Below are 24,553 nucleotides of genomic sequence, written 5' to 3' on the forward strand. Positions count from 1 at the left end.
TATGGCTTACATTATAGCAGGTAGTACTACAAAAATTTGTCAGTGATACGAAGTATAAATAGATCTGCATGTATATAATACTTGCAAATCAGTTTCGCCGAAGCTGCAGGCACATATATGTATCTCGACCTTATCCTAAACACCACTGACACCGATCATCATCTCATCAGACTATCAGAGATGGAATAATCTTGATCAAGCTGTACAGTACGGCGTGCCAGGGAAATGTACGACACAGGGATCACCGAATGTGTCCTTGTTTAAGATGGAGGCCGGATCAATCTCGGCCTTAGCACCGATCGATATGGGCAGAGAACAGTTCCATGTCCGATCGTGCCCATGCATGCCTTGGCAACGCAGCTGTGCCTGCAATTTTTAAAGAGAGCGCAACGATTGAGCAACACAGTTGCAGCACTGATTAGTTCGATCAGTGCTGAATATGCATAGCTAGCTTAGCTGGATATTCCCTCTTGAATTGGGATAAAGTTTCAGCTCGATCATTAATTGCTCTAGCTAGCTATACGAATGCCCAGGACTATATATAAATGAACATAGTTACCTCTCATTAATATCTGTATTTCACTTTGTATCATTGTATGTGTGAGATACTGATTATTGCATATATTTTTGCATGCAGATGTAGAGGAAGATTCGAAGTGGTAGTAGAGGTAATCATCGATGATTTAGCGGCGACAGGGACGGCTGATCTGTGTGCTGGAGGCTGGAGCATATGATCTGGACAGGATGGCCGCGCGCGAAAGGGACAATGCTGTAATCCGCGCGGTGTGCATTGCGTTGGTTACACCTACCTGAATCGATCGCACGCACCTCATTTTCTGGTAACCTTGCGAACGTCAGAGAAAAGAAGACACGATCCAGCATATGCAGAAACCTCTGAAAATGCACCGCGCCAAAAAGGTGTACAGTACACTGACAGAAAACGTTCGTAGCTAGCGTTTCGGTAGATTGATGCATGTGGATGATGCATAGCTAGCTAATCGTGCTCGACGACTAGCTGCTGCTCGTGGTATGTCGTCCAAAACTATATCATGCATGCACCACCTAAGAATTGAATTTTTCTTAAGATAATAAAAATGATTTATATCTCCGCGTCTTTGCATAAGACACTACACAAATCCAGTAAGTTTAGTATCTAAAATAAAGCCATGAGGTAATGGGATAAACCCCTAGCTTCCTTTAAAAAGGTTTAACAAAAAAGAAGTTCCAAAATCAGATATATTCTAACACGTCATCCGGTAGGTATTATGCTATTCAAAGTGAAATAAAAGGCTCTTAGGTACCGATTTTAAGAGTATAGATTCTAGGTACCGAAAAATCGAAATGAAATGAAACAGTTTTCAAGTGAAATCCATGGATGATTTGTTCATTCAGGGTGTGTTCGGGCATGCATGTTCCCATCCGTAACAGTAATCACGCAAAACGGAACGGACCATTAGCACATAATTAATTAAGTATTAGCTATTTTTTTTCAAAAATAGATTAATTTGATTATTTTAAGCAACTTTTGTATAGAAACTTTTTACAAAAAACATAACATTTAGTAGTTTGAAAAACGTGTTCATGGAGAACGATAGGGAGAGGTCGGGAACATAGGCTTACAAACACAGCCTCGGTCAGTCGTTAGCTAGCTTTGGACTGAACACACGGAAGGCGGGAGAAATAAATGGCGAGCTCCCCAGCGGCAAGATTGGATGGGACAGCAGCCGCTATAACTGCGACGAGACACGCGCATCGATCGATCGCTTGGTCGGCAGTTCGTTCGTCACGGCGGTTGCAGGCGTACGTACGGCCGGCGGCTGGAGAGGCAGATCGACGCGGAGGGGGCACCCAAATTAAGCGGAAGCCAGCGAGCGCGCGCGTGTGGATCGGAGCGCACGGATGGAGCTAGGGGTGAAAACGGAGCGGATATTATCCGATCCGATCTGCTCCGAATCCATTCGAAGTAAGGATATGGTAAGGGTTTTTAGATATCCGGCCGGATGCGGATGCGGATGCGGATATGGTATCGGTAATATCTGGCGGATACGGATTATCCGCTATTTTAAGCGGATTATCCGATAAACATTTTGGCGGATAATCCGAATTTCACAACCCATATAACCACTCAATTTGGCCCATTTGGCATGTGCATTTTCATCGTGCAAAGATTCAGCCCATTCAGGTCCACCTTATCCATCAATCTATCCAGGAGTTCAGTCCGTGACTCCATTGACGTCGTGTCAACCAATTTTTTTCATCGAGACTTCTCTTCTTATAGTCCTCCTACGCCGCCGCCTGACTTCTCCACCCAGCGTGCGCCCTACCGTCTCCAGCCTGGCGCCACCGCCGCCGCGGCCACCTTCCTTCTCCACCCCGGCGCCGCGGCCTACCGTCTCCACCCCAGAGGCGGCGTCGCCGCCACCGCCGCCACCTCCTGTGCTGGTCACCTGGTTGTCTCCGTCTCGGTGCTGGCGACGCCTCCTGCCATCGTGATGTCAATACTATATGTGTCGATTAGATGCTTTTGGACAGAAGACAAGTCAATCGTTAACAACTTGACATTATATTATGATGTGATCATGTGAATTGTGATATTGGTATCTCATTGTTGCTCATTGTACAGATAATCAGATGTTGTATCGATTGTATATACATGTCACATCCGATTATTTTCATCCGTTTCCGACCCGAGTCCGCACCGACTCTGCACCATTTCCGACATCCGAAATAATCCGCTCCGCATCCGCATCCGCACATTATCCGCACCGCCTCCGAATCCGATTAAAAAATATGGTATAGGATATTGCATGACTGCTATCCGTCCGAATCCGATCCGTTTTCACCCCTAGATGGAGTGGTGGTCCGGTGGGGTGGGTCGCACGACGCTTTCACGTACGCCAGGGCACCACCACAGTACACATGCGTCGAGAGAACAAACGTGCCTCAACGGACGCTCGTACAGATGAAAATACTTGGTGAAAACCAGTACTCTAATATTTGTATACGTCATCGTAAATAACTTTTATATTTAAATTTAATCACGAGTAAAAATTTTACACATGATGATAGGAATAAATATCATACGTCGAGTTTTTATTTTATAATAGTTTGTTGATTTTCACTGCACGTGCGGTTTCAACCACATATTTTCCTCATCTACAGCGCGTGCCGTTTTGATGGTTAGGTCTCCTCTCCCCGTCCACTAGGGTGTGGTCTATGGAAGACAGTGGCATCGCTGGTTAGACCATTCCCAGTGAGTTTAATAAGAATTTCAATCTCATTAAATGATATGTTGTATAGGGTAAACTAATAGCATGTTAGTAAATTTATTAAGAGAGAAGGAATAAGTTTAGTTTTGATAAAACTTGGTTTACACACTTGCCTATGCCTTGAAAAAAAGAATAAAACTCACTGAGACTGAATCATTCCATCATATTATTTTTTGAAACTAAACCGGCAGGAGAGCTGCCAATTATATTTCATTAAGCGGGAGTAAACATCTAGACGAGCTAAAAAAAAAGAAAAAATGACGGAATCCAACGGCGAACATCGACGTCAAGATGCTGAAGAAGCGGCACACAACGTTGACATCACAAGGCACGTGTCATCGTTGCCGAGCTTGCCACCTAGCGACCCAACAGCTCCAACTCCACGGCAATCACGACATTATTGGAGGCACTGCCAAAACGAGCAAAGCAACACCAAGCTCACACTTTAGACATCAGCCAAAGTCCCTGAAGCGCCAAAACCTGCACTGGCAACACCCACGTCCCTAGAGAGAAACTGTAGATGTTATTGTTGCCAAGCTTCGTCGCCATTATCATTTCATCATATGCCCTTGCAACGGAAATGGAACCCCACTGTGATCAAATTAGATTCATAACATCATTCAATCATTAATTGCTATGAATAGCATATGAAACCATGAAACGAAAATTGTGCATTGAAGATACTTGTATTATTCATTAACCTAAACATCTCTTTATTAGATTATAGGGTACTTTTGAAAACTACAAAATGAAATCCCATCGGAAATGGCCTTAGCCCTTAGGCCGCATACTGATCGATACTGATCGATGTCAGACCGTGTGTCTCGGCGTGGGCCAATTAGTAACCCAGGGCCTTCTGTTCGCAGCACCCAAAAGAGTCGAGAATTCTTTTTGGGCTGACAAGTCCATGGCACCTGGTGTATTTTCTGGCCCAACGAACGGGCAGTCGACGTACGTAGCCTTTGTTGCGGCGTCGTTCGAACGCGTGCCGGTCGCGCGCTCGATGAAAAATTTGGGGACGCGCCGACACAGCTGCGGGCCGAGCGGACGGCTGCCTGAGCGGGACGCGTTCACACGACCCCGCCGCCACCCGCTTAATCCCCCCCCAGCTATTTAAGCCCCTCGGCCGGCGTGTCTATCCTCCCCAAATTCCTCCACACAGCCGCCACACACACAAGCCCAGTCGTCCGTCCGTGCTCTCAGATCGATCATTCCCCTAGCTTTGTTCGTTCTCTCTCCGGCCCTCACCACGCTGAGATCGACGATGGCAACCGGCGGATCGTCGTCGTCGTCCAACGTCCCGAGCGGTGGTGCTGCCGGCGGCGGCGCCGGATCCGGCAAGCTCCCGATGGTTCCCGTGGGATCCATCGAGTGCTTGAGGAAGAGATGCAGGCAGCTACGCGTGCTGATCCATGTCAACGGTAAGTTCGATCGACGTCGTCGATCCCTATATAGCCAATACGCGACGAAATCGATCTATCTCCCTCGCCATGTTTCTTGAATCGATCGATCCTTTGGATCTTGGTCCGGCTTGCCCTTTTGCTTCTAACCCTTCTCATGGTGTACGTGCGAAGTGAGATAAATCCATCTCGCTCGCCATGCATGTTTGTTGAATCGATCCTTGTTCCTGGTCTTGCTTACCTTTTGCTTTCTTATCCATGTTCGATCAACGTACGTTGTACGTGCGAAGTGCTAATCCACCTTGGTCGCTGTTGATTGGGCAGATCACCGGAAGGCAGTCGTCGTCCTGCACGCCGGCGAGGACGGGAAGCCGGATCACGTCCTGGTGCAGAACGTCTCGCCCGAAGGCGAGGCTTCCGTGCAATCAACCTACCGCATCGAGTACACATCAACTTCCCCTTTCAGCACTCATTTTCACAAACATATATGTTCAGCTGAGATCGATCGCTAACTCATGTATGCCTGCCTCTTCTGCAGTGTGTCAGGAGAAACCCCAGAGTCGCAAGCTGAAATGCTTAATGACTGGTACACTTCATTCCGAATGGATACTACAGGAGTCCTCTACGACTCCGACCAGAATGGTATATCTCTCTTTCTCCATAAAATCATACTAGGAAATTGATGTGCATGTTGGATTGTTGGCGCGCTCACTTCATAGCCCCGTAAATATTTTGTAGGGCACAATTAAAAATTAGACATGTTTCAAATGAAGCATGTTAATTTGTTTTACAACATATTATTATATTATTAAGATAGCACGGAAAAAGTTATCATGTTTGTTTTGGATGTAAGAAATTCCCACATTAGTCACTAAGAAATAAAATATTTGCACCATTAGCAGCCTCATCGTTTGGCATATTTTCTGAATATGCCAAATGGCATATTTGCAAACGAAAATCAATTTGTGAATAAAACTTTTATATATGTGTTCTTAGCGATCTAAAAGCAAAGGCTGAAAAATAAACTTCGATGAAAAAACCCCAAAATCAGCTCCAAATTTAACGTTGAAAATTCAAATTTTGGCTGATAAGCATATGAATATGCCAAACGATGAGGCCCTAGATCGTGATGGATCTATATTATAATGGCATAGATACAAAATAAAATTGTAACTATAGAAACAAAGGCTAGCAATTGTATATGAAATCCAATCATATTTTAAAACTCTATTGGTTAGGAAATACAATTGTATTTATGTAAATAGAATTGAAGTGTTGTATATCAAATATATTTCTTCTTTTAAAATTTAGCACCACGCAATTTGCAGAATCTAGTTTTGAATTAAACCCGAAATAATTTGTATCTCTATACGTGAAAAGTGAAACCTAAATTGCAACTTCGTTAGGCCACATCATCAGAAAAATATGGATCATAGGATGCAACAAAACATATAGTACGTGGCTACTACCTGTCGTTAGATCTAGAGAAGTCCCGGTAAAACTATAAAGGAGTGGTGAAAAGTCAAGAGTCTTCAAGAGTCTTCCACATATCCTCTTGGATATTTACTAGGCCATTGTTGTGAAAGTCCCAGCCTAAATATTCGTTTTCCAACTAAAAACACATTTTAGCGCTAAATTAAAGTATGATATAACAAATATTACACACAGCAATGCCGCACATTGCAATTGATCTGTATTATTGTAAATAAACATGAAAAAATAAATTTTAAAAGCAGTTAAAATTATTTAATTGTAGAAAGGGGTCAAGGTGCATTCCTCAAATATGCACAGTTTAGGATTGTTTTTTCATTTAATGCAATTAGTTTTGCATCTGGCAATTAACTACGAACACCTACATGACAAATTATTTTAATGAGTTATCCTAAGCTGAATTTGATTGACCCTAATTCATCCTTTTATTTCTTTGGTGATGGTAAACTTAATTATCAGCTTAAATTTTACATGCAAAATGTACATGCACGTCCTATATAATGGGAGCGCCAAAGGAATATAAATGGAGAATAAGTGGGTCATGCAGTGGAGAGTATGGTGTGAAGGCAGTGATGAAAACGATGAAAAATAATAATAAAACTAAGGGACCAGCTATACAAATTTTGACGGAAAATCCATCCTAAACTTGAGTGCAATTGTAATGAAATAACTTATACAAAAATTTCAAATAATTATAAAAAACACATGAGGGCACATGTGATTAGCGAGGATGGCATGTGAATGGGACGTTGGGGGTTCGATTCCCATGCGCGCATGGCAAATTTTATCCCTCCCCCACTTTCCCTTGACAAATATTTAGCAACTATATAAATTTAATTGATTTTTATTTTACTTTAAAATGTAAATGAAAAGTTTGCATGAAATTACCTTAAATGTTTTCTTTGTCATAATAATATTGTTTAAAAATCAAATAAATATATTTATAAAGAAACACCGGTAGTGTGGCGGTGGGATGCATGACTCCAGTTACTACCAGGATTCAAATCTTGGTACCATGAATACTACACATATGCGGATACGAGTACATTTTGAATTGAAACCATCTCTTTAAGTTTATCTTAAGGGTGAGTAGTGTAGTGATATGTGCTCACACGTGTTTTTCATGTAATAATAAAGAGAATAAAATTTTCATTCTAACTATACTTCCTGCTAAATTTATTTTCTTGACTTTCCGTCTTTCCTTAGCCATGTTCCATGTTTACATTGTTAATTTTTATTATATTTTTTTATCTAGTTACTATATATGTAAACGGTACGTAAATACATTTAATATATTTAATAAATTAAGTGATAGGTCATAGTCACGCGAAAGCGTGACATAATATACTAGTTTCCACATCCAAACTGTTTTCCACTATTTTCCACATCCAAACTGTTTAAGGCTCCTTTGTTTGTGTAAAACTATAATTGAATTGTCTACTGAATTGAATTATATAATACATGATTTTTAACACTTGCAGAAAAATACCCCAAAGGTAATATAAATCACAAATCTATCATTAGTGCTCATATATTTCTAACCCACAGTATATTGTTTATATTTTATACCAGGCCATATATTTTTGTTGCCTTCTACTTTTCTGTGGGCCATGCTGGTGAACTCCATCAACTACATCTGCAACCTACAAGTAGTACTGTATACTCACGTATTACGTTTCATCTAGAAATCACCACGGCCCTCTCAAAAGTAAAAATCACCGAGAAAAAAATGATATTTATTGTGAACATGGTGCACCTAATGGTAATAGTTGGCTGGACTTTTTTAGATTTTTTTACTCACCAATGGTTTAGGGATATGTGTCAAACAATTAGAGGGGAACTAATTAGGGACCAATAAGCTTGCAGTAAACTGCCAGCTTTAGAAATATTATCTATGGCTATTAACGTTTGTCTATCAAACTAATCGCATGTAACATATGATGATGCTTTCATTTGTGTGTAGTCATATATGGTGTGCCGAGAGGACATCCTGGGGGAGATGTGCCAAGATCTCTGGCCATTTTACCACCTGCTCCCAAGAAAAATCAACATGGCAAAGCTCCTGCAACGGAAAGTAACTCTTCCTTGGTAGAAGAGCCACTTCTCCTTGTGCAAACTGACCAACCAGCAGCTATTGGCAAGAGAAAGAAGTTTACTTTCCCTGATCAGGTATACTGTGTTAGCAAGGGAAAATATTGTACATATCATGGTTTCCTTTAGTCTTTTCTTATGCTAACATGTTTTAATTTAACAGCGCAAACGAGTTAAGACAATGACAAAGAAGGACTTGGAATCCTACTTCCACATCACACAAAAAAGTACTGCTCATATTGGTCTAAGTATTGGCACAACTGCACTCAAAAACCTCTGCAGGGCTAATGACTTGCCCAGATGGCCATATAGACAGGTTATATGATGCATATGCATGTGAATTCTACATATTTCTCAATTTATATACAATTGCATTTCTTGTAAGGTTCAAACCACATGGTAGTTCAAAAGTTTTTAACATTTTCCTTATGTCTTCAGATCGCTAGTTTGGACAACAAGTTCAACAACAATTTGAAGAAACAGATCACTGGGTGGAATCTTGGCAAAGCGGTTCAGGGTGTTACTAAAGCTTTCAAGCTCCGCAAGGAAAAGGAAGAATTTTACCAAAAAATATTGTCAAGTATGCCGGAGCAATTGCAAGGTATAGACGAGATTGTGAATAGCCTACCAGAAGCAGACGATGACATCGACATTGAAGACGATGAAGACAATGATGATGTGATCGAGGATAACGATGATGACAACAGTGATGAGAACTAGTACTAAACATGCTAGGGAAATTGTGGAGATCTATGTACTACTAAATTTGTAATCCTAAGAATGTTGGGAAAATATTTATCTATTTCTTATTTATTATTTGTAATCAGAACCAATACTACAAGAATCTATTATATGCAGTTGTGCTACAAATTCAGATTCTAGTTAGAAACATGATATCCTTTATTTAACATTACATGATTTATGCGACAACGCCAATTTCAAGTCCATTTTAATATATATTGCCACCACTATTTTTTTAGAGACATTTTTCTAATAGTATAGAGACACTTTTCAAATGTCTGTAGAGGCATTTTCAAAAATACCTAATAAGTGTCTTGGACACTATAGAGGCATTTTCCAAATGAAAAAAATGGCTAATAAGTGTCTTGGACACTATAGAGACACTTTTCAAATGAATTGTCCCTACAAACAAAGATACATTTTATCAAATGTCTATAAGACGGTAGAGATATTTTTCTAGAGACATTAAATTATACCACAAACATATGAAACCAATGTGAAAAATAGAATAAAATATTTTCCCTTGGTATTGCCAATCCTTGAACTCAAGATCTCTTGGGCAAATCATATGTGTCTTCAATGCACTAATCAACTCAACCTCATGTCATTACTTATGTCTTCAATGCACTAATCGTTCGAACGTGTGTCGTCGCGTGCTCGATGAAAATTTGGGAAAATCCGCAACGCGCCGACACACGTGCGGAGCGAGCGGAAGGCTGCCTGAGCGGACGCGTTCACACGGCGCTGCCACCCGCTTAATCCCCACCTATTTAAGCCCGTCGGTGTCTCTATCCTCCCCAATTCCTCCACAGTCGCCGCCACACACATAAGCACAGTCCGTTCGTGCTCTCTCAGATCATTTCCCTTTGTTCGTTCCCTCCCCTCACCACGTTGCGAGATCGATGGCAACTGGCGCATCGTTGTAGTACATCATCGAACGTCCCGAGCGATGGTGCTACCGCCGGCGGTGGCGCCGGATCCGGGAAGCTCCCGATGGTGCCCATGGGATCCATCGAGTGATTGAGGAAGAGATGCAGGCAGCTACGCGTGCTGATCCATGTCAACGGTACGTTCGACGTCATCGATCCCTATAGCTATACGCGATGAAATCGATCTCTCTCCCTCGCCGTGTTTCTTGAATCGATCCTTGGGATCTTGGTCTTGCTTACCTTTTGCTTCTAATCCATGTCATGGTGTACGTGCAAAGTGATATATACATCTCTGCTCGCCATTCTTTTTGAATCGATCCTTGGCAGGGTTTGAAATTTTGGTTCGAAAATTCCGAAATCCCCCCCCCCCCCGGCATACTCAAACCTCGCCCAAAATTTCCGGTTTTTTGCATTTTCTTGTGAATTTGGTCAAATTTTATTCAAATTCAGTCAAATTTTCAAATAAATTCGGCTAGAATTTTCCGAAATCCCCCTCCCCCGGCGCATAAAATCCAATTTCGAAATTGAAAACCCTGGTCCTTGGTCCTGGTCTTGCTTTACCTTTTGCTTCTAACTGATCCATGTTAATGTACGGTAGATGTGCGAAGTGGTAATCCATCTCTCGCTCGCCATGTTTCTTGATTAATCCTTGGTCGCTATTGATTGGCTAGATCACCGGAAGACGGTCGTCGTCCTGCACGCCGGTGAGGACGGGAAGTTGGATCACATCCTGGTGCAGAACAACTCGCCCGATGCCGAGGCTTCCGTGCAATCAACCTACCGCATCAAGTACGTACACCAACTTCCCTCTCAGCACTCATTTTTACAAACAAATGTTCAGCTGAGATCGATAGCTAACTCATGTTCCTCCCTCTTCTGAACATATGCACGTACGCATGCATCAATGCATGCAGTGTGTCAGGAGAAACCCCAGAGTTGCAAGCTGAAATGCTTAATGACTGGTACACTTCGTTCCGAATGGATACAACAGGAGTCCTCTACGACTCCGACCAGAATGGTATCAATTAATCGATCGATATCTCTTTCTCCATAAAATCATATGGGTATTTTCCTTTATATTATCTATGGTTATTAACGTTTATCTATCAAACTAATCACATGTATACCTACTAAATAAGAATTGAGAAGTATGAAATGTGGGCATAATAACAAAAAGAAAAAGAAAAAGACCGAACCAGTAAGACTAATGTATACTTATTTAGTTAATTATTTATACCTTTGAGAGGTCCACTTAGACCATTATGATTTTTTTTCTTTAGCTGCATAGGTTATATAAAATTCAATTCAATCTAACAAGCAGACTGGTTTACCTTCGGCTACTACAAGATCTTTAGAAACCAAAGAAGCTGAGCCTACTTTATGCACTCAAGGCAGCAACAGATGAGGAAGAAATGGGCGATGAGAAAGGGAGTCCCTTGGCATTTCTTGTGGAGTAGTTTGATTGATCCAATCACAACGAATGATGTCAACCCCCTCTTTTGCGCCTAACTTGACTCTGATTCCCCCACTATGAGAACTGATCTAGGGGCTAGTTCGGCCTCACTTGTCGGAGACTAAACTACCGCTTGTTCACTTGCTGATCAAGGATGTCATTTCCACTTACTCTAAGCATAGAAAGAAGAAGATTGAAAAACTAACAAACAGATAGTCTTCAGCCCTACTTACTTACTTACTTATAGGCTGACTTGGCCCAGGAAACAAGGTTCTATTAGGCTTGCAGGGCTGCTGCTCTTTGAAAGACGAGGTCTAGTGGAAGAAGCGGGTCGGGCAAGTTGAGTACACAGATTCGGCGCTTGCTTGACATCTCTCTTTGAATATGAAACCTGACATGACCATTGATTCCGCCTCCCTTGTTGGAAGGGATAACGATGGATCTTTAGCTAGCTCATAGGCAAAAGAAAGGTATAGTCTCATTAATAGATAAGGAAAAGTGGATCCGCTACCAAATACGTTGTGGAACCATGTTCTTCGGGGTAAATACTGGTTTGAGGGTTCTTGGGATGGGTTCTATGTTGCTGCCCATTCATTTCCAATTAATAAAGAGATATGTTAAGCTGGTCATTCTATTAAAGAGAACTTCCAATGGCGAGGAGTCTTCTATGACTCCGGCCAAAATGGTATCGATTAATTGATCGATCTCTCTTTCTCTCTTTCTCTCTTTCTCCATAAAATTATATGGGTATTTTCGTTTATATTTTCTATGGATATTAACATTTGTTTATCAAACTAATCACATGTATACATGCAATGATACTTTCATTTGTGAGTAGTCATATATGGTGTGCCCAAAGGACATCCTGGGGGAGATGTGCCTAGATCTTTGGCCATTTTACCACCTGCTCCCAAGAAAAATCAACATGGCAAAGCTCCTACAGTGGAAAGTAATTCTTCCTTGGTAAATGAGCCACTTTTCTTGTGCAAACTGACCAAACAGCAGCTACTGACAAGAGGAAGATGTTTACTTTCCCTGATCAGGTCTACTGTGTTAGCCAGGGAAAATATAGTACAGATCATGCATGGTTTCCTTCAGTTTATTTTCTTGTGCTAACATGTTTTAGTTTAACAACGCAAACGAGTTAAGACATTGACGAAGAAGGACTTGGAATCCTAGTTTCACATAAAACAAAAAAGTGCTGCTCATATTGGTCTGAGTGTTGGCACAACTACTCTGAAAAACCTCTGCAAGGCTAATGACTTGAATATATGGCCATATAGATAGGTTATATGATGCATATGCATTTGAATTCTACATATTTTTCAATTTATATACAATTGCATTTCTTGTAAGGTTCGAACCACATGCTAGTTCAAAAGCTTATAACATTTTTGCTTATGTCTTCAGATCGCTAGATTGGAGAACAAGTTCAACAACAATTTGAAGAAACGGATCACTGAGTGGAATCTTGGCAAAGTTCAGGGAGTTACTAAAGCTTTCAAGCTCCGCAAGGAAAAGGAACAATTTTACCAAAAAAAATAATGTCAAGTATGCTGGAGCAATTGCAAGGCATAGACGAGATTGTGCATAGCCTACCGGAAGCGGACGATGGCATCGACATTGAAGACGATGAAGACAACGATGAGGTGATGGAGGATAACGATGATGAGAACAGTGATGAGAACTAAACATGCAAGGGAAATCGTGGAGGAGCTATCTTTCTACTTAATTTGTAATCCTAAGCATGTTGGGGAAATACTTATCATGGGCTATCTATTTCTTATTGCTTATTTGTAATTAGAACCACCATATTTGTTCATTTGAATACTACAGGAATCTATTATATGCAATTGTGCTATGAATTTAGATTATAGTTAGAAACATGATATCCTTTATTTAACATTACATGATTTATGCGACAATGCCAATTTCAAGTCCATTTTAATATATACTGCCGTCACTAAGAAAATGTTTTGTACAAACATTTTTCTAATAGTATAGACACTTTTCAAATGTTCTGTAGAGGCATTTTCAAAAATGCCTAATAAGTGTCTTGGACATTACAGTAAAAAAAAAGTGTCTTGGACACTATAGAGGCACTTTCCAAATGAAAAAAAATATCTAATAAGTGTCTTGGACACTATAGAGGCACTTTCCAAATGAATTGTCTCTACAAACAAAAGACATTGTATAAAATAAGTGAGAGGTGATATGACTTGTCTGCCACAGCATCGTCGTTGATTGGGCCTCGCTTGCTTGCTCTGTGAGCGTGAAAATCAGATGAACGCCAGCGCGCCTTGCTCGCTGGGCACCCCACGCAAGCAGCCACAAGAAGAGCGCACGATCGTGGGAAAACGCAGAGGCAACGCGCGGGAAGCGCGCACGCGGGCCCACAGCGGACCCCACATCGCGTGCGGGAGGGAGCGCGGGCGACGTGGATAGCGGCAGAGTCGAATACGCTGCCCTGAAATTGGCTAAATCGCTATGGGAGGAGCGCAGTCACTTTTAATTTACCCCCAATGAAGACGGTAGAGGTATTTCCTAGAGACATTAAATTGTACCACGAACATATGAAACGGGAAAAAAAGATAATAAAATATTTTCCCTTGATATTGCCAATCCTTGAACTTAAGATCTATTGGGCAAATCATTTGTATCTTCAATGCACTAATCAACTCAACCACATGCGATTCCTTGTAGGTTTGTGACTTGTGTTACTTATATTTAGTCCCTTAATTAGTAATACATTGCATTCTAACAAGTCTCTATAGAGTAAATAATGCCTCAAGAAAATGCCTTTGCAAACCAGGCACATTCAAAAATACCGAAAGAATGCATCTACAAGATAAAATTTAATAAAATATGTTGAAAATGTCTCTAAAGTGTCTCTAGAGTAAAAGTTTTATAGGCAATTTTTAAAATGCCTCTAAAAAGTGTCTATACACTATAAAGCTCCTAATTTTAGAGGAAATTTACAAAACACCTCTACAAAAGTGCCTCTACATGAGGGTGTTGTTGTAGTGCACTCAAGTTGTAAAATAATACAAATCACGTCAACTTCTACTGAATTAAGAGATGAGGGGAAGTGAAAAAAGTACACTACAATATCGATTCAAAACTCATAAAATTTTTGGACCACCACCTCCACCTAAACTCCCAAACGCACGGGGCCTGTGAGAGCTCCATCCATGGCGGCCATGGCGCTCCTCCCCTCCAAGCCCATCCGCTCCTCCCTTCACCTCCCTTTCCATTCCTTCCCTCGGCCTCCTTCCCTCCAGTCCCCTTCCTACCATTGCTCCCTTGTCCCTGGGTGGAAATTTGCCACAATGTGTTCCACAAAAATTTGAAACCTTGGCAAAGAAAATTCAAGGGTTTACTAAAGCCTTTGAGCTGATGAGAAAGACGATGATGAAGAGATGGAGGGTAACAAGGAAAACATTGACGGCGGCTAAACATGTATGGAAAAAAAAACTCATGCATAGGCTATGTATGTATTTACCTAGTTATAATAAAGCATGCATAGCAAAGTACTCATAAATGGGCATTCTATGTACTTATCTACTTAATTTATTGTAATCGGAACCACATATTCATTATGAATATCTATCTATTACATACATTTATACTACAAATTTATGTGAAACTTGTTACCAACATTACAATAATTATACGAATTTAAATTCCATCGCCAATTTCTTACAAAATTGTTTTCCACGCATCTAATTTCTTAAAAAGAAACTCCATCTGTTTTAAAATGTAAGGTCTCCTTGCCTTCCACAAAGTTAACATTTGAAAACTTCAACTGATTATTAAACTTAAAAATATGTGTTTGGTGTCATGTATGTACTAACATTATTTAGTGTTTGAAAATATTTTCATATGATGATGTTTATTTGTTATTCCCTCCGCCACAAAATATTGCAACCTAGCACCACACCAGGTTGCTATATTTTGGAGGATATTTTGGAAGATAAGTCCGTATGTTGTGAGGGTCAGACACACCCACAAGACAGAATGGGTCAGCCAACCTAGCTACGATCTGTGTCGCTCACACCCCCAGACCTTATTCCTAGTCCTATATCGAGTACATTTGCCATCAGCCTACTATCAAACCATCAGATCTACTTATGGAAACATTTCTGGAAATTCGTGACCAAATAAATCTTAGTTCTATATAATGGTGCCATTTTGACCGAACATTAAGTTTGACCTTTTGCTATGCCTTTAGCACCATATTATAGTATACACTGAATAGTTGAATTGGTAAATTATAAATATAAAAAGGTAAATTTGGTGATAGGACACCCAAAGTTTACGCTCTTTGCAAGAGGACACCGGAAAATGCATTTCTATTGAAGGGCACCTTAAAAAAATGGTAATTGGCTTATGAAACACCTACGGTATTATTTTATTATATCCAAAAGAAATGGATAAACAAATATTCATTAAAGACAAGTTTCTCTATGGGCCAACTGCTTTCAACTCGAGTGATGAATGGCTGTGGATTAACCGTGATATAGATTCAGATGTGGATTAACTGTGGTGTGGATTATGTAGAAATGTGAATTAACTGTGATCGTTAACAGATGGAGACAGGGTATATCCATACTTTCGCGGATGTTTCTCTCTCCATTTCTTCTAGATATAATAAAACAATATTACAGGTGTCCAACATCCAAATACCACTTTTTTGCGGAGCTCTCTAACAAAAGTGTGTTCTTGCTGTATCCTTCAGTAAATAGCATAAACTTTGGGTGTCTTGCAGCAAATTTTTTCATATAAATAAAGTTCATTTTACTCCCTTGAATTAGTTGGGCAGAGCACATAACACTCTAATTTTTTTTGGGCTCATTTTGCACCCCCGAGCAGCCGAGCTATTTAAAGTGGTTCACCTTATTCCCTAGCAATATTGCTTATTTTTTTTATCTCTCCATATAATTTGTATTTGCACTGATTTTTTTTGATTGGTAGATCCATTATAACCTACCTCTTAACATTTTATTTGAAAAAATATCAGTGCTTATATAGGTTGGAAGCACTAATTTAAAAATGTTTTGAAATTTGATAATGATGTCATTTATGGCTTAAAAAAATTCTACTTATAATACGATTCGTATAGAGAAAAATAAAGAAGACAAATGTTGTTAAGTAGTAAAACGAACCATTTTTAGTTTAGGGATGAAATAAGAAAAAAAATATTTTAGAGTTAATCCAATGGAATAGTCCAGTCAAGTAAAGTGGATTTCTTTAAATATGAAAATTCCCAAATGCCTGTATTTTTTTAAAATAAATGATTTTGTGTTCAACCATTTTTATCCCTAATTCTACACATGAAGGCTGAAGCTAGCATCCATTGTTGTCTCATCTTCATAACTAAGCTCACTCCCTCGCATATTTGACTATTTGACTCTGACATTGTTCATTTGTTAATCTTAGGTGTTAACTTGCTCGATGTTTGTGCGGTGCACCGGCACGCCAATGCCATGAGCAGCGAGTATAGTTTAGCCCCTTATTAGATGTCTCCATCTGTATTCTAGAATTGCCGCTCAATTTGTATTTTAAAGGTGTGCGCGCCACTATATGTTACTCTCCTGTCCCATAATATAATAATCCAATACGAGACATGAAACATCGTAATACTATAAATCTAAATAAGAGGCTTATCCAAATTTATAATAGTGTCATGTCCTATACTAAGGTTGCTATATTAAGAGACAAAATATACTATTTTGAGAGTGAGTAGTTGATAGTAAAAAAAGGTTACTTCCTCCGTCTCAAAATGTTACAACCTAATATAACGCACCCTATTACAATGAATTTGAACATTCATTGTACTAAATGAATCTAATTTTATCTTTACTTAGGTTACAACATTTTAGAACGGAAGGAGTGGTTAACATAATACTTAATACCGTGTAAAGAGCAAATATGCCTGATATTTTGTAATGTGGGGAGTACTCAACTTCAAATCGTAACACAATTCCCATGAATACATCTGTACATTTTAATATACAATGCCGCTCAAATCACAAAATAATACAAATCAAGTCAGCCTCTACTGAATTAAGAGCTTAAGGGAAAGGTAAAAAAAATCATATTACAATATCGAATCAAAACTCATAAAATTTTGGCCAGGAAACAAATAATTCTCCTACAAAACTACCATGCTTTTTTAAAGTTTTATAGTTTCAATTTAATCTTATCAGACCATTTGAATATATCGGAATAAACCTGGTCACCGCCAAGCTCTTCACCAGTTGCCCCAGCAGCAATCCTGATAATATCCTCGATTAAAGCAAAATTCCCCATTATATCAACGTGCGCACCACTCTGGGTGCCCCTGCCTTCGAGGAGATTTGAGGGTGGAGAATGGCTGTATTCTCTGATGTAGGTCTTGCTGCCAGAAGGGTTGAAGCGTGTTTTTCCTCGCCAGCCTTTTGCGCACATATATCCTGCACTAAGAACTGGTACGGTCTCATCACCATTAGACAGGTAAACGCCGCCTTTCAGACAGCTATTCTCATCCCCACCCTCAGCTGAAGCGTCTATCTGAAAAGGTATATAGCACTCTGCTTGTGGGGCTAATTTATAGACATATGCTCTCTCCGTCGGAATGCCAACTCCATACATTGAAAATATTTCCATTTCAGGTGCATTTGGTAATCTGCAAATGAAAGGATTATAAGGCGTATGAAAAAAGTTGAACAGAATATCAGATAGAAAAAAGTGTACTTGATTCACAATAAACACGTTTGTCATTTAGCTTGGTGGTGTAATGGATGTGTGCATCTCACTTGGTGCAGAGGCCAGAAATTATATACTTTACATTCCAAAACTACATGTTCCACATAAACCTAAATCACATGTTTCACAAGAAACAGAACATACTAGAATGAGATGAGAATGTTGGCAAAAGACTCTTACTTTGTCTCCAAGGGATTTGACCAGTATTTGTAGTGGCCGTACTTTGGATCATCCAAGTTGTCAGCAATCCCATACGAAAAGTGAACACTTCCACGCTGCATCATCCTTGGAGCAACAAAACGAAGAAGATCTATAATGGAGCCAGCAGTGTAAACCTTGTAGTCTGCAACTGCCTTTATTCCGCCCCATCCTAATTCGTGATACTCTGTCCATATATCCCGGCATGATGTATTTGAGTGGGCAATATTATTGCCTTTGACAGCATCCTGAAACAAGCATAGCGTTAAGGTTTTGCTATAATCATAAACGCTTACAACCCCATCCTCAGAAAATTAATGTCCAAACCATACATAACATATTAAAGAAAAGAAACCATTCTACATAGAGCATTATGTAGCATAATTGAACCTAAAATTATTGAACGGTGAATTGAAACAATCAAAATGGGGCTGCATAAGTGCATAAAACCAAGAGAACAAAGGCACATAATTACATAAACAAGTAAAAGCTAGAAAATCCTAACACATGTGCAGGCATGCAGTGCAGCTCAAATACAGAATGACGGGAACAATTTTCTTTGGACTCGTTTTCAAATAATATGTAGGCAAAAGAGTGGCCCTGATATTAGTTAATTTTACCTGCAAATAGATGTGAAATAGCTGCACCAGCTACACGGGAAAAGAGTGCCAACCATAATGATAAAAGCAATTATCACTAAATGAGGGGGGAAGTTACATAAATGAATAGTACATATCGCATACAAGACTGCTGAAAGAGCTAGAGCAAACTGCCAGATGCATTGATAAGTAGCACGAGAAAATACTACACATCTAGCAAAATAGTGATAAGCAAAAAAATGATGGTCAGTAAGTAAAGAAAATGCTAATATACTTTTGGATACTCACACGAAATTCTATCTGCTCAATTTCTGAAGATGGAGCCTCTGCTACATCTTTACCGAAAGAGACAATTCTTCCATACTTAACAGGTTCTGGATGAACCTCATTCTTCCCGTTAGCATCCTTAGAAACCTCAGAATCATTGATTTTCTGATTCTTAGCTTTACACTCAAAACCATCTTCTGGAGACCAATCCAAATCTCCCCAAATGGTGTCACCGCCCTTAGGAATCATTGACATTGTTGAATCCCATGTGCGGGTCATACGCATCAAATGGCGTAAGGTCTGAAGTCCAAGGAAGTCAGAGTCTAGGACTTCTGGTGCAATGGCTCTGTATGTGAATACCATAATTTTAGATAGGGGTACTAATCTTTTGACCACATAAAAGAGAAGTAAATTAAATATACCATGCACAGCAGAAAATTTATAGTTCAAGTGAAACCAGAGAAGTAAATATTACTACAAGTAATGGTTTTACAACTCTAATCTTGAACTAAGGACAATATTTCAGATGGCACATTGTAATAGTGTTACATCTCTATATTAGCATTTTCGACAGTTACTTATTTCTCAATCGCAAGCATAATTATTAGCATTAAGAAGGTGCCTAGTTCTATCATCTATCGTTTCATTGATATATTGAAAACAGTATCATGTTTTCTTTATATTTCACCTTCAATAAAGTATCAAGAAGATAGTTAAACAATTACCGAAAGGATTTATGCAATGGCATTTTTAAGCTAAATCAAGTAATTCAATGGTTCCCACAAACTTTATCACAGATCATAGGTATTGACCTATAATCAAATCGTACAGTACTAGAGTAGTGTATACAGTATTGACAACTTCAGTACTGACTAAAATTCTTTTATTAGCACAGTTATATAATAATTATATGGAGAAAATTTAAAAGATACCATCGTGGAGATACATGAGTTGCAAAATACCATCGTACTCCCTCTGTCCCATAAAAAATGAATCTAGGATAGGATGTGACACATTCTATGACTATGAATCTGGACATATATATGTCCAAATTCGTAGTAATAGGATATGCCACATCCGGTACTAGGTTGGTTTCTTATGGTACGGATGGAGTATGTCACAATGACATGTGGGACCCACATGTCAGTGACACATATAATGGTATTTCCAACTCTGAGATTTTCCGATGATACCAAGCAAATTATATATGTGACTAAGGTTTGAGAAAAAAAATACTCCATTGGTTAGGTAACTGGATTGCCACAAGCAGAGGTGCCAAATCCTGTTGTGAACTGATAGTCCTCAGAGCATTAATCAAACTAATATTCAAGCTAGAGGATGTTGTTACACATAACAGTTATAAATTGAATTGACAAGTACGTAATCCTATAAACAACTGCATTATGAACTAATTTGGTTTCAACATAGTAAAACCTCAAATAATACTAACAATTGTACAGTAGAATTGCAGACTTTTGATTTCAATTACCTAGCAACAGCAACATCTTTGGCTTCAGATGAGAAAAGTCCTGCAACAGCCTTAGGAACTCCTAAGAAAGGTCCGCCAATATTCATTACAGATTTGATGTGCTTTGCACACCAATTTGGACCACCACCACCACCCATGGGAGGAGGAGCCTCAACCCACTTCATAAAATGCAGAAAATAGAGAACCCCCATAGAATGTGGGATCACCACCACCCTATTTCCACCATTAGTTGCTACCAGGAGTTCAATGTTACTTTTTATCCTGCTCAAAGTTTGATCACGAACCTGCAGGTGGTAATTTACATTACAGACAAGCATCATTTAACTCAGTCTAAACCTCTGAGGAGAACATAGCCAAGCATCAAAGGAAATCCATGTATCTAAGTGCATTAAATATGGCTACCTCAGTGTTCTGGAAAGATAACCTCCAATCATATGCAGCCATGTACATGGTCTTTTCTTCATATCCAATACGAGCTAAATTTGCAATCAAAACAGCCCAAACAAAATACCCAGGAACAAAATAGTCTGCTGCCACTAGGCCTGTGACTGGCCGAACTCTTATTCCTGGTTTATCTAATCCAGTTTCATTGTCCAGTGACATATGTTCAACCCAACATAAAGGCCTGAAAATATTTCAAGAGAACTAATGAGAAAGTGGGAGTATACACAGCCCAAGTATTAGTGTGCAGCACACGTAGCAAAAGTGCATTACACTAACAAAAGAAGAATAGGTCATTATGGCATCCCAACTTCTAGACTAAAGAACAAAGGTTCAATGACTAAAGGATGAAACATAAAGAGCAACAGTGAACTAATCAATGCCGTGTGCAACCTATTAAGGCCCATGTGATGGAGCAATAGAATAGTAATCATGCCTTCCTAAGGTTGGTGTTAATGTACCATGTTTAAGTGATCACCATGCAAGGATTAGGGACATATTTATTATTTAGGAATATGTCTATCTGGTTATTTGGTATATTATCTCTTAGCTAGACAGGGTATTAACCAAATCGATATCTATATATATTAGGAAAAAAGGCCCACTATGAGTCTACTGTGATCATTACCGGCAAGCAAGAAATAAACAAAAGTACTTATTTCTCCCTTCTCTCCTCGTCCTTGTGGTGCGACTATCACGATGGCATAATCACACCGCTTTGGCCAAGGGACACTTCAATTAGGCCTAGCATGCAAGCCTAACAATGAGACATGCCATTCCTAGCTAGAGGTTTTCTTGAGAAACGGGCTGCGGAAAGACAAACTAAAAATCTAAAAGAAACAATCTTCAGAATTAACAGGCTGTACTGGTGACTGTAATACTGTATCAAACAAGGTAAACACACCATGATGCATAATCACTTACCCATATATCATTGTAGTTTTGTAACCATCAACAAAAACATCAAAGCAACGAAAATTGCTGTTATGACAATAAAAAATAATTACAAAAGTAATACCACATGAAGGAGTCAAGTCGTGTTATTACGCTAAATATTGCAGTGTGTTGTCCTATATTGTCTATTCTTTGTATGGATGCTTTTAGGCCGAAGCTACGCCGTAAAGTATAAACATTTAGGTCTTGTTTTTAATATGTAAATTATCAACTTCACTAACTGTCAATATATATACATGGACAGCTCTAGCTCAACAACACAAGGCTTAGAAGCAAGGACTAGGAGGAAAATTGTTCAGAAATCCCAAGTTGTTCAACAGACAGTAGGCAACATGGGTCTTTCAAGAAAAGAATAATTAAATAACGGAACAGTCAGATTCCCTCAGTTGAAACCTATAAGGCGTGCCTGTAAGAAAACATACCAAAAGTTCTTTTTTTCATGCAAATTGCAGTTCTCTTCTAAAAACCCTGAAAGTACGCAATATAGAAGCATATTGTTTCTCTTGATCAATTCTGTTTCTATATCTGGTCAAATCATCACCACTTTGAGTTTGCTGGTAATAGTAAACAGTGAAATCAAATGGTGAAAGAAAAGCAAGAATATGATCCAGTTTCACAAGTTTACCTCTTGCCTATTCACCATCCTACTTTCCTGATACTGATTATTTACAACATTTGAAGACAAATGAAACTATGAAAGAAACAGCTACGCCAACATTTCAATTTTTTTCTTGGTCGAGAAAATTTGAGATATCTCAAGCAATTAGTACAAAGCTGACCAGGAAGATGAATACTCATTCTTTGTATTTAGCACCCAACTCATTCAACATAGTCATATTTCAACAAAATTGGGACAAATACTTATTCCTCAGCTCAAAGATATTACGAAATACAACACTTAAAAGTAACACTTAGAAAGTGTAGTATTTTGCAACCAAGAATGATTGAAATAAGCTAATCTCATTCCCGAAATCGTAAATCACAAGTCACACGACAAAGGCACCCAAAAAAGTAACAGACACTTCTCAAATTAAAGCATCACAGCATTAAATTTCTAAAACTAACACTGACGAACAAACAAAAGCAGAAAGTAGAGCACGAATGATGAAAGCAACATCTAAACCGATATAGACACAACCAATGACAAACTAACTAAAGATCAATGCTCCATAACTCGGATAAAAAACCTCCAATGTTACTTGCATAAATTAATTTTTACGGGCACTAAATGATCGTGGTAATTCAAGAGAGACAGATTGAGGGGGAGAGAGAGAGAGAGAGAGAAGAGGCGGAGGAGAGGGAAGGCAACCTCTTGTACACGTCGCCGAACGTGCCGCCCCAGAGGCGCTTGCGGAAGAGCCCCTCGGCGCACTGGTGCCCCTCCCAGAGCTCGAGGCCGCCGGTGACGATGCCCGGGACGAACACGACGGGGTGCTTCGCCCGCAGCCCCTCCTTCTGCAGCTTGACCCCGGGAGGGTCCGGGAGCGGCCCCGTGATCGCCTCCGTGACGTACTGCGGGAACGACGCCGGCATCGCGTTGTACAGGAAGAGCAGCAGCCACCACGCCGAGCACACGCACCCCACCAGCCAGCAGCAGCTGTCCACGCACGACCACCTGGCCCTCGTCCGCTTCGTCGCCTCCTTCGCCGCCGCCGCCGCCGCCTCCGGAGGAGGCGCCGCCGAGGAGGACGACGATCCCGGCTTCTTCTTCCCCTTCTCGTCGAGGTCGGAGCCGTTGCTGCTGTCCTCGTTCGGCTGCTCCGGCGGCGGCTGCGGCTGCTTCCGGCGCCGCAGGAGCGACATGGCGGCGGCGGAGGCGGCGGGAACCGGGGGGGAGGCTACCGGCGAGGGGGCGCGCGCATCCCGGGGGCGGTGGAAACCCTAGGCGGCGCGGCGGAGGCGGGGAGGCGAGAGAGGTGGCGGCTTCGCGGGGTTCGCGCTTGTGAGGTCGGGGAGGAGGGAGAGGCTAGCCTCCTCGAATGCCACCGGCGCACCGGGGGTCTCGACCGGGGCCCGTGAACCCGGTGCACGTGGGTCCCCTGGGTTATGTCGTGTGGGCCCGGAGGTGGAAAGTGAGGGGGCGGTGCAGAAAGACTCGGTGCAGGGGACAGGGGGGACCTGGGATCGGATGGGGTGACTGGGGTCGTGGGGCCAGGTTGTCAGTCAGAGGCGGTGGGGGCAGCGTTGGTTGGCTTGGGGGAAATAATAATGGCGATTCCGTCAGCGAAAGAATCTGACCCGAAAAGTACAGTAGTTTTTTCTCCTAAGCACTGACGTTACATTATTAGCCTGAAAATTTTCGTGATTTTATTGACAGTTTCAGAGCATAAACACGATTTGTGAGCCAGTCGATTCCACATTTTAATGCTCATATCTTGGCTGTCCCTATCATGCAGTGTACACAAATCGTTTTCTAGGGAGCAAAATTTGAAGCCATGGTTGCGACGTGAAAAAGACCTTTCTTTTTTTTTTTTAAGTTGTTGC

General features: G+C 40.5%; 1 protein-coding gene across 1 annotated transcript; it reads right to left on the reverse strand.

Moving 5' to 3' along the window:
• Nucleotides 1–17,315: 17,315 nt before the first annotated feature.
• LOC127784638 (phospholipid:diacylglycerol acyltransferase 1) lies at nucleotides 17,316–24,050 on the reverse strand. The gene is made up of 6 exons (XM_052311983.1): nucleotides 23,379–24,050; nucleotides 21,077–21,299; nucleotides 20,675–20,958; nucleotides 19,207–19,531; nucleotides 18,302–18,567; nucleotides 17,316–18,041 (listed from the first exon to the last, which is right to left on the reverse strand). Exons 1-6 carry the CDS (start codon nucleotides 23,870–23,872, stop codon nucleotides 17,558–17,560), a joined length of 2,076 nt encoding a protein of 691 aa, XP_052167943.1. The 5' UTR covers nucleotides 23,873–24,050; the 3' UTR covers nucleotides 17,316–17,557.
• Between the last annotated feature and the right edge of the window lie 503 nt (nucleotides 24,051–24,553).

Source organism: Oryza glaberrima, chromosome 9 (genome assembly GCF_000147395.1).
Source record: "Oryza glaberrima chromosome 9, OglaRS2, whole genome shotgun sequence".
NCBI lineage: Eukaryota > Viridiplantae > Streptophyta > Magnoliopsida > Poales > Poaceae > Oryza > Oryza glaberrima.

Bases quoted from the DNA above. Each gene is read 5' to 3' on its own strand.
- LOC127784638 (XM_052311983.1), bottom strand. From the start codon at position 23,872: ATGTCGCTCCTGCGGCGCCGGAAGCAGCCGCAGCCGCCGCCGGAGCAG. The intron at 18,568-19,206 runs GTGAGTATCCAA...TGCTTGTTTCAG, and splicing joins TTGAGCAGATAGAATTTCGT to GATGCTGTCAAAGGCAATAA. The intron at 18,042-18,301 runs GTAAGAGTCTTT...TTTCATTTGCAG, and splicing joins TCAAATCCCTTGGAGACAAA to ATTACCAAATGCACCTGAAA.